At 30.7% G+C, this 11,900-nt stretch overlaps 2 protein-coding genes across 2 annotated transcripts; one reads left to right on the top strand and one right to left on the bottom strand.

Moving 5' to 3' along the window:
• The first annotated feature begins 212 nt into the window (after positions 1–212).
• LOC112686589 lies at positions 213–935 on the top strand. The gene has a single exon (XM_025558954.1). The coding sequence runs from the start codon at positions 213–215 to the stop codon at positions 933–935; it is 723 nt and encodes a 240-aa protein (XP_025414739.1).
• A 7,855-nt stretch (positions 936–8,790) lies between these two features.
• On the bottom strand, positions 8,791–11,507 carry LOC112686587 (aminoacyl tRNA synthase complex-interacting multifunctional protein 2-like; the record flags this gene model as incomplete). The annotated part of the gene is made up of 4 exons (XM_025558952.1): positions 11,188–11,507; positions 10,194–10,454; positions 9,575–9,788; positions 8,791–9,101 (listed from the first exon to the last, which is right to left on the bottom strand). Coding segments are annotated over exons 1-4 (900 nt in total), but the record flags the coding sequence as incomplete, so codon positions are not given.
• Positions 11,508–11,900: the final 393 nt, after the last annotated feature.

Genomic DNA, 11,900 nt, shown 5'->3' with positions numbered 1-11,900 from the left:
TTAGGTAATGATAGATTTAGTAGACTAGATATTGGGAACTTTGTTAATCTTATACAATAGTTATTGATGAAAAAACAAAACATGAACTATTAACCAATATCTGGACACCAGAAAATAAGTATAGTTTCAAGAAAGATAGTACGTCAGTTGCTCGTTGTTTTCGGCATGAATGGTTAAGTACATATTCACCATGATTATCTTATTCTCAAAAAATGAAAGGTCCATTTTGTGTGTTCTGTGTTCTATTTCATTCATTTAGTGGTCATGGTAATTCTTATAAACAAATTCAGTTTGTAAAAAAACCATGTATTAAGTATAAAGATTTTCACAAAAAAGCATGCAAACACAAAGTTTCCAAGACACACTTACAATGCACAGAAAATGCGGTTAATTTTATTAAGGTTTTTTCTAACAAAGCTTCAACTGTTTTTGATAAAATTAACACTTCTCATAAGTTACTGATTGATAATAATAGGAAAAAAATTTTTCCTATTATTTCAAGTATACTATTTTGTGGTACTCAAGAAATTGCTTTGCGTGGAAAAACATCAAATGAAGGAAATTTCAATTCTTTAATTAACTTTAGAATTGAAGCTGGTGATAAAATTTTACAAAGTCATTTAGAATCAAGCCCCAAAAATTCCAAATATATTTCAGCTAGAGTTCAAAATGAAATAATTAATATTACAGGAAAAATAATCTTGAGCAGAATAACAAATTATTTAGTGAACTCGCGATCATTTTTTTCTATACTCGCTGATGAGACTGCTGATATTTCTGGTACCGAACAGTTATCCATAGGCATAAGATATATCTCATTTGAATCAGAAAACCCTGCAGTTAAAGAAGAATTTTTAGGTTTTGTTGCATTAACAGATATGCATGCTAAAACTGTAGCAAAATCTATAATACATTTTTTGAGACACTGGTCTTAATTTAAACAATTTAATAGGACAAGGATATGATGGTTGTAGTGCTATGTCAGGTATTCATAATGGTGTCCAAGCAATTATTAAAAATGAATTTTCTAAAGCTGTATTTGTACACTGTTCATCACATAGACTAAATTTAGTAATAAATGATTTGAATAAACTTCAGCATATTCAAAATTGTGCTGGAATTATCAAGTCGATTATTAAATTTTTTAGGTTAAGTCCTAAAAGAAGAAAAAGAATAGAAAAAATCCCTTTATTTTGCGAGACTAGATGGTCAGAAAAATATAAAACTATAAGAATATTTAGTGAACATTTTGTTGGAATAGTTAAACAATTAGAAATAATATCTATGGAAACATGCTTTGATTCACAAACAAAAATTCAAGCATTTCAGTTACACAGTGCAGCAACTAAATCAAATTTTATAGTGTGTTTATTCATAATGGCAAAATTTTCTGCTCAACTAGAACCTATAACGAATGCATTACAAGCAATACAGTTAGATTTAATTCAAGCTAGAAAATATATTACTGAAATCATTGAAGTTTTTAACAACCTGGATGCGAAAAATTATTTTCATGAGATTTTTAAAAAGGCTCAAAATGTTGCCAATGAGCTTGGAGAAGAAATTGAAATTCCTCGTATTGTTTTTAACTAAAAGCATCGTTTAAATCATCGAATAAATACTCCTGAAGATTATTTTAGAGTTTCCTTATACCAACCATATGGAGATTCCTTAATAATGCAATTAAAACTAAGATTTTCTAATGAAAACAGTGCTGCTCATTCCTTATTAAATTTATATCCGAATAATATGAAAAAAATGCAACATGATGAATTTAAAAACATGATAGTAGAAATAAATAATTTTTATGAAATTGATAATTTGGTTGAGGAGTGTATATTATGGTATAATGTATGGAAAAATAGAAACACAAGTCAAAGTGAAATGAAAAATATAAGTTTCATAAGTCTATTAGATGAAGCAAATTTATATCCAGCAATTTATATTGCACTAACTATCGCATTAACTCTGCCAGTTACTACTTGTTCAGTAGAAAGAACTTTTAGTACACTACGTAGAGTAAAAACTTGGACAAGAAATACTATTGGTGATAATCGACTTTATAGTTTATGCATGATAGCTGTCCATAAAGAGTTTGTCAAAAATCATAAATTAGAACTAATTGAAGAAATTATAAATGAATTTGGTTTACTACCACGCAGAATGGAACTATTATTCAATGATTGAATAGTTATTATTTATAATTATTTGTTAATATTTTTATATTAGTTTTTTCTAAGAACCCCAAGTTGTGTGAGGTAATACGTATATTAAGTTTGATCTTTATGATGTTTCTTTTTTATTTCATTATGTATAGGCCTATAGCGTATATACTCGTATTTTATTTTAGAATATTAAAATTTAAAAGTTTTTATTATTTATATAGTTTAATATGTATTAATACATATTTTTTTAATAATTTATTTTAATCAAAGTTATTTACTATAATATTATAATATAGCTCTAAGCAGTATAAGCTATGTTAGTTTTTAATTAAAAGAATAAATAAGTTATTTTCAAATAGTTTTTTATTTATTTTATAGAAGCTAGAAACATTTAATTTTATAAGTAATCTAAAATTACCAAATCAATGATTACATTTTATTTGTATAAAAAAATACATTTGTTAATTTAAAGTTGCACATTAATTAATTAAAATTAATACTGTAAGATTAAGTTTTAATGTTCTAATTATATACATGATTAATAATTTAATTTTTACGTTCCCTACTTATATGATAGAAAACACGTCGAAAACAATAAGGTTACATTATCACTAATCAGATAATGAAACAAAAATTAAAAAATTAAAATACCTTGCCCCCCCCCCTTGACACATTCCTGCGGACGCCCTTGCGGCCAAAACAATCATTCTATTCACCCATATTTACAATGCTACACTACGACTATCATACTTCCCTCAAACATAGAAGTCAGCAGTTATTATTCCAATCCTTAAACCCAATAAGCCTCCAGACAAAGCAGACTCATACAGGCCTATCAGTCTTTTACCAGTGCTTGGAAAAATCCTGGAAAAACTACTCCTTAAAAGACTATTCTCAATTTCTCACGAAAAATATGCGTTATCTGAATTCCAATTTGGTTTTCGTCCAAAACACGCTTTCCACCAATTACATCGAGTTGTTGATCTAATTTCGACCTCTCTCGAAACGAAGAAATATTGTTCTGCAGTATTCCTCGACGTTGCCAAAGCATTCGACTCGGTCTGGCACACCGGCCTGCTGTACAAAATCAAAAAAAATCTTTCCTGCGCCATACTATCTCATTCTTAAATCCTACATAGAAAATAGGTCCTACAATGTCAAAATCGATTCTACTCTCTCCGGCTCTCACGATATACTTGCCGGCGTCCCGCAAGGAAGTGACATTGCCCCATTCTTGTACATCCTATTTACAGCGGACATTCCTTCCTCCGAAAACACTCTCATTGGCACGTATGCTGACGATACTGCCATTCTAGCTTCAGACCATGATCCACTCATCTGCAGTCACCTTCTCCAAAACCATCTCAATAAGCTTTCAAAATGGTGCAACACATGGAAAATTAAAGTAAATGAACTCAAATCCTCACACGTCACTTTAACCCTCAGACCAAAGGACTGTCCTGAAGTTTCTTTCAACAACTCAGTAATCCCCCACTCCAGGGAAGCTAAATACCTTGGCCTCCTACTCGACAGGAGACTCACCTGGGGTCCCCATCTCAAAAGCAAAAGAAAACAACTTAACTCCCGCCTACACCTAATCAGACCTCTCTTCAAATCCAATATGAACTTATCCAACCGTCTACTTTTATACAAAAGTCTCCTACAACCAATATGATCTTACGGTATAGCTCTATGGGGCACTGCCAAACCCTCAAACCTCAGGACAATTCAAGCGTTCCAATCCATCTGCCTCCGCATAGTCACTAAAGCCCCATGGTACGTCACAAACGCCGCTCTACACAAAGACCTCAATGTCCCATCCATCAACCAGACTGCAGCTAATTTCTATTCAAGACTCCACTTCAAAATGAAAAGCCACCCAAACCAACTTATATCTCAACTTCACTCTAATACACTTTCAGGTAACCCTATCCGACGCCTTAATCGGAAATGGTCCAGAGATCTTCTCAACACCCAAAATTAATTTAATATTCATGTAGTTAGCTCTACTGTGAGCTTCCCTTTTCACCGTCCCATCACTGTCATTCCTCCAACAAATTTACTCATTGTACATATAATAGTATAGATTGTAAATATTCAATAAACGATATTTTATTAAAAAAAAAATTTATTAAAATAATAGTTTTGAATGTATTACAAAAACAAGCCGATAAGATATTTATTTTTGATTCCGATAATAGTTAACAATATTTTTAAACATTCTAGGAATGAATGTTATTATTTCATTATCAGAGAGAAAAGGGTACGGCTTAAAAATGAAATTTAATTAAAACGAATTATGATTTACAACTTATGAGTAAACCACCTATCTACCTATATAGATATATACCTATATGGCTATGTAGGTACACATTTAAAACTGATATACCTACCTACTTTACGATACTGCAGTCACCATTTACAATTAATATTATATGCCAATGGTTCTTAATCTTTTGTAGATCACGGATCCCTGATGAAAGATTTTTGGAAATTGCGGACCCCCTTACAAATTTTTTTTTTATTAAATATCTCATGTTATTAAAAACAAAATTGTTATAATTATTTTATATAATAAATTACATTAGTAGACATTACAAAACAAACATACTTATAATTTTTTATTTTTACATTTATTTTTTCAGTTAATTTTAATTTAATTATTTTAGTTTACTTCATTGATTCATATATTGATGAAAATGCAACTTTTCGCCCGTATCTTTGGTCATCGCGTCACATATCTGGCGAAAGAACAACAAATGTCTGTGAGGCATTTCACTTAGCGTTTGGGAAATATTTTTATTCACCCCATCCAAATATTTTTGTTTTTTTTTATGAAGTTTTAAAAATAATGCAACGCAACAATCATTATACGTGTTCTCTTAGTTAATACAAATATACCAAACACTAAATTTATGACAAAAAAATTTAGTAGTAAAATAGACATAACTAATTTTAATATTAGACCTAAGAACTTTTAAAAATTTTTAGGATTAGTCTAAATATATATACTAAAAATATAATATAATATACTATATATTAAATATAATATACTATCAGTGCAATTACCAAGTATGTAGAATGATAAGTTTGATTTTAATTTTAATTTTTTGTTTTTAGCCATAATGATTTTTACTTGTACTGTATAGTTGTTATACCAGCGCAATAGATGTATATTATACATGTTACCATTTATACTCTTTTAAGAATACATGTTCTCTTTTGAGCTCTTAAAATTGTTGTACTTTTACTTTTTTTATATTGGCAAAAATGTACTATTTTTTCTATTTATAAACAAATGTTTTTTATCGTCTCCAACAGCATATTAAAAAACCAATTATTGGAATCGGATGACCTGCTCACATTCTAAATAACTGTGTTCAATACACAATTGATAGTTTACCAATCGATATAGAGTTTATTATATTAAAAATATATAATTACTTTTTAATTTATACAGTTCGTACACAATCATTAAAAAATTTTTATATTTTTGTTGATGTTGAGTATAAAAAACTTTTATTTCACTCAAAAACTAGATGGTAATAATTATTTTCAGCTATAAACAGTCTGTTGCAAATATATCCAGTTGAAATAATCCTGCACTTAAATCTTATTTTTTGTCAGAAAATCAAATACCAATTTCAATTAAATCATTTTTTGAAAATCCTTTAAATGAAAGTTATTTATGGTTTATTCATTCACTAATGTATATATTTCATTCAAAAATTGAGATAATGGAAAAAGAAAATAATTCATTTTGGGAATTATCGTATGTATTGTTGTCGGTAGAAAATGCCTTACAAAAACGAAAACAACAATAGTTTTTACTCTTAAAAGTAAAAGAAATATTTAAAATAATTATAACCAATCAAATGCATCTAATTTAAGAAAAGAAATGTTAAATGTGTAAGACCATGGTTTGTGTTATATGAAAAAATGAACAGCTAATTTTAATCAATTTAATGTTCTCAAATGAATGTCCCTAAAATCCAAACTTTTGTTAATTGATATAGAAAATAGCATTTTATTTTTAAAAAAATATGATCTACAATTAAATGACTCTTTATTATTTGATCAATCTCAATACTTAAAGTGTTTTTGTCAGAAATGGAAAAAAAATGAAGATTTCTCATCATTGTTATAAGATGAAAAATGGGTAAAATATTTTGAACAAAGGAGCTATGATACAAAAAACTTATCAATGTCGAAGAATTTTTAGCTTTATGAAAGCACAATGATAGAAATAGACTTCTACCGGATTTTGTAAAACATTTTTTTAATAAAAAAACACAAATACACAATACAATAAGCATTTTGACTGTACTCAATTTTATAACTACTGTATTGAAGGTAAAAGTTTTTTTTTATCAAAACTTCGAAATAATGATAAATATTAAATTTTATGTTTCAATTTTTAATCTTCAGTTACTCATATAAAATGTAATGTTAATTAAATAAATATTAACTATAAAAGTAGGTTTTTATTATTACCTTTAAGACATTATATTATATTATATGCTCTTTTCTTAAAGACACCACCTGGTAGGTAACCCTATATACCGTTAGTGTCTTAAATTCGGCGTAATTGACGAATACTAAGACAAATAAAGTATATTTTACCATTGATTTTATTGTGTATTTTTATAAAAACTGTTTCCAACCGGTGATACCCGATTGAGCACGGTCGTTATCGGCCTTTATGATGACCCGATTGAGCACAGTAAAAAAAAAAAATATTGAATACAACTTTGTCAGATTGAAAACTAACTATTAGGCTGGAAACACACTAGCGTTATTTTACTGAGCGTTTTGTTAAAGTACATTAAAATTAATAGAGCACAACGCGATATTTCGAAAACTGTCGCGTGCACCTTGACTATACCATGCATTAAAAATACAGTGTGATAAGTATTCCTGTTAATATGCATTGAATTAAATGAGCAGTCTCACATTGGCCGTAATAAACGCGCGACAGTCAATTATTTATCGTTGATTATAGAAGTCGTGTTTGTGCTACTAGCCAAATTACAATGTCAATCCATTTCTCAACATGTCCTCAACAGATGAAAAAAATCATATTCTTGAAGAAGACATTTTGGGCATTGATCTTTTGATAACATCAATAGAGGAGGGGCCGTTGTTATGGGATAAGACGTTAAATTCATACTCGGACCAAAACGAGAAAAGGAAATACTGGAGAGATATATTTTGTATAATGAAACCGGGATTAGAAAAGCTGGACATAAAGAATCAAAAAACTTATCAGGATCACTTCTGAGTCCTTTAAAAATTAAAGTAAACGCATCTTCGGATGGACGAGAACTGACTAAAGGATGAACCCACATTTTCTTGTTGATATTTTTTTTCTTTTTTATTAATAAATGGTAACCTAAACACAAAATAATGTTTTCGTCTACCGCGTCTGCCATGTTACCACACACACTGAACAAAAAATGTTCAAAACGTCTAGTTGAGAAATATTGTGCAGTAACATAACGTTCGTGTGTTGGTCGATGTTTTTACAGAGCGTTACATGCAATAAAATGTGGCGCGGTAAAATAACGCTAATGTATTGCCAGCCTAAGTTTTTTTCTTTCATTTATGCATCTTCTCCTTGCCAGTGACGGTGCTAGAGTTCGTGAGGCCCTGGGCAAAATTGATGTTGGGTCTTATAATTTATATTAATAAAATATTTTAAGTTCATTTAAATCAGAACTGCGGGACCCTGGGTAACCGCCTCTATTGCCCACCCATCGCGGCGTCCCTGCTCCTTGCTCAGTTTCATTATCTTTTAACATCCAAATCCCTCAATTTATTCTTTCTACTCATCTTATCTTTACTTTGGATGACGTCAGTAAGTCACTGTTCTCTCCAGAACATCAAATCTGTTGAACCCGACGGATTGCAAGACCACTTCTTATTTATGTTAAGTATGCATCTATTGCATGGCCTCTCTTCTATTCCGCAAGTCTATTGACTCTGGTGTGTCCCCTGCTGCTCTAAAAATTAGTTCTATTACTTTTCTTAAATCTGGTAATCCTAAGTTTGTCTCAAACTATCGTCTAATCATTCTTCTTTCCCATCTCTCTAACGTCTTTGAATCTATTGTTCTTAACTCAATTCATTATCCTTTCAATCATATTCTTGAGGATTAACAGTATCATTTTCGGCTAGGTCGTTCTACCACTACTTGTAATTTGGCACTTTTTTTTTCATTTTATAACCGACGACGTCGTGGGAACTGCTTGCACAATTCTAACCTTCCGCAGGTGAACTTGGCACTTACTTCTTACATTTATGACTCTTTTTGGGAATTCAAACAGGTGGATGTAATTTATACGGATTTTTCCAAGGCATTTGATCGTGTGGACCACAGTATCCTCATAAATATTTTAAATCAACTCGGCATTGGTGATCCCTTACTCTTTTGGCTCAACTCATTATTACGTAACCGTCATCTCTACGTCTCTATCCTTGTTTTTGGACTTGCCCATAATTATTAATTAATAAAATAAAAAATAAAATAAATGAAATTATTATACTGCTATAATATTTTGAACATTTTATTGATAAAAACTTTAGAACTGACAATTTTTTTTATTTTTTTTTTTTATGAAATTATTTGTTTTGTTAAATTTTCAATCCATATTTTTGTTTTTGGTGGGTTATTGTTTTTTTTGTATAACAAAGACCACAAAGCAATATTATCAATATCTAATTTTGCGTTTGAACCATGTATCAAGTTATTTAGTTCTGAAGTACGATCAGTTGTTGAACAACTGATTTCATTAATTAAATCCAAAATGTCAGAATTTCTTTGATCAGCAACATTAAGTGTTTCAGTAGCTAAATATTGATTAAATAGCCGCAACAATGATACTTCACCCAATAGGACAGTGGTTGGTGACCTTACTATTCTCGGACTAGGTTTAGTTAAAAATAAAAATAAATAATCATTATTGAAACTCTTGTTAGTAGATGACTAGCAAGTGATCAACAAAGATCATTGTTTCAAACAGAATCTGATATTAAACCTTCACGGATGAGGGGTTATTTTTTCATGAATTTTATATTTTTATAATGTAAAAATGTATATTGTTATAAAATATGTTATTTTATATATAACTATTATTTATAACTATTTATAGTACCTACATATTAAATAAGTACCAAAACGTTAATATGAATACAAAAAATAAACTGAAATCAATAATATTAAATATGAATAAAAATTTCAATTATAAAAAGTTTTGTGAAATACCAAGATATTGTTAACAAATAAATAGGATTTAGAATAATCAGATTCCTACTAACAATTTTAATATACCTACTTTGCTCAAAATCTTAAAACTATTAAACTAATTTATTGACTTTATTTTACTATTTAAATTAATAAAATAACTTACTTTTTTGCCATATAACAATAACTTTAACAGTGTTTTTATTCTTTTTACAAGATATTTTTTTGAATAATTTAATGACTTCTAACTCCTTCAAATCTTTTGTTAAAGTTGAATGAACATGATAAGAAATATCCCATGATATTTCAGGCCATAAAATTGGTAATGCCAATACAGAATATGGTGGGTCATCTGGATCAGCGAATATTACAGTATCGTTCTATAAAAATATAGAAATTCATATTCAATAAATGTACATATATAATGACTGAGATACAAAGTACAAAAACCATGTTATTGTTTAATAGGCTTCATTTATATTCATTTATTTATTCATTTATTTAAGACTTAGTAATGTACCACAAGCTAGATTATATTCTTAAACATTAGACTACGATAAATTATTTTAAAATAAGTAAAAAACTTCAGTTAACTTTATATTTTTTTCATTTATTTTCTAAATGTTGCATATTAAACTTTTATCATATAACATATTATGTCATGTAAATATTTATATCTAGTGTGCATTCATCTAATATGCTAGTTTTATAGTTTTTGTACTTGCAGAACAGCAGTATATATTGAGAAATCAAGATAACAAGAAAAATTAACAGTCAAATCTTACTTTTATTAGATGGGACACACTACTATTATCAAGTTTCTTAGACTCAGATTTCCTATTATATTTTTCATGAACAGCACGACACTGAGATGATGAAACAGACAGCTTCTTAAAGGCAGGTACACAACTCTCTTCAATGTCGGGAAACTTAGTATCTAATTTACTCAATCTGAGTTCAAGCTGTTCTAATGTACTGATAACTTCATTTTGTCTCTTTAATAATAGATTGATCTCTTCATCAGATAATTGTACATCATTTATACCCTGCAAAAGAGAAAAAATAACAAATTAAAATAAATAGTTGACCGTAGTAAAAATATTAACTGCAATATACCCTATGTATTGAAAAAATTTACAAGCATATGTCTACTAGATTTCTGTCATGTTACTGAATACATGAGCATGAGGAATGCATGTGTATCATTTATTATTTTTATTTGTCTTCAGCTGCAATTTGTTTGTTTTCCGTTTTGCCTTAAACAAAATTTTTGTCTCTCAAATCCAATAATATATATCTGAGAAATTTGAAAACGTTACTGTTGAAAGCGAAAAATAAGGGTGTCTACCAACCATTTTAACATTTGGGCACGTGAAAAACATAAACATTGACTTGCAAGTGTAGCAACATCTAATCAATTACATCGCGACACTATCACAGGTGTATTTAGACAAACAATGTTGAGGAGTTTATGATAAGAAGACAACGCGATCACAAAAACAGCGTATTGCATAATTGCGTCGCAACTGTGAAAACATCACGACGGAAAACATAAGAGCCAAGTGAATCGACGAGTGCAGTTCGAGCACCTTCACCGTGACTGCAGAACGAATACGAATGTAATGAGAACGAGCAACGTGACGGACACACGCGCAGGAAAACGAATCACCGAAATTTGGCGGATCACCTGAAACCTATGGCCCCAAAGAATATTACGTATGGCAGCAATCGCCGTCGATCCCCGATAGATAATGATCGGGCACGTTAATATATTATTACCTGTTCAGCAAAATCGACCGTCTTTATGTGTAGGTTTTTCAACTTGTACATGGGACACGCGATGTGGACGTCTAGAGCTTCTGGAACCTTGAACACCGGCTTCAACTTATACATTATCGGCAGTGGCGGTTGTGTGTGGGTTTGGCGGACGAGTAATGCGCGATCGCGATGTAGACCGGACGCTGACGAATGTAACGATCGACCGAAGTGGAAAAAAGTAAAAAATCTAACAGCTAGCAACACGAAAGATGACGGCGGCAGCTGCGAACCTTTTTTTTTTTATTTTTTTTCTCCAGAGTTTTCGAATCGACCGACTTTTTGATGTTATCGTAGGGCTAACTTGCTATCAGTGATAACGGAGACAGAGCAGCCAACCGTCTCATGTGTAGGAAAACCAACCGTTATTGTAGAACTTTTCTATGGAAAACCGTTTGTCTCGGAAAAGTAAACGTGACCGTAACGGAAAACTCATCTGTTCCGTTTGTCGAAGACGAAGAGAACGTGGCCGTAGCCGCAGGTTGGCATGTTTTTTAAATTGGCCGTTGTTCGAGTTTGACGCGGCAGCCACTTTTCTTAACACGATCATCGATTGGTCGGGTGCCGCGGTCGTTCACTCTAAGGTTTTCGCGGACGCGTGACTACGATTGCGTCGTGGCGAACCCTTCGGATGGACGGCCACCGGTTTCAGGTGATCATTAGGCGGCCGCGCGGGC

This window comes from Sipha flava, unplaced genomic scaffold (assembly GCF_003268045.1).
Source record: "Sipha flava isolate LNK unplaced genomic scaffold, YSA_version1 315_pilon_pilon, whole genome shotgun sequence".
Lineage (NCBI taxonomy): Eukaryota > Metazoa > Arthropoda > Insecta > Hemiptera > Aphididae > Sipha > Sipha flava.
The sequence above is the reverse complement of the archived record's forward strand: the minus strand, read 5'-3'. Positions and strand labels throughout refer to the sequence as shown.

Excerpts from the sequence above, each read along its gene's own strand:
- LOC112686589 (XM_025558954.1), top strand. The coding sequence starts at position 213 with ATGAAAGGTCCATTTTGTGTGTTCTGTGTTCTATTTCATTCATTTAGT.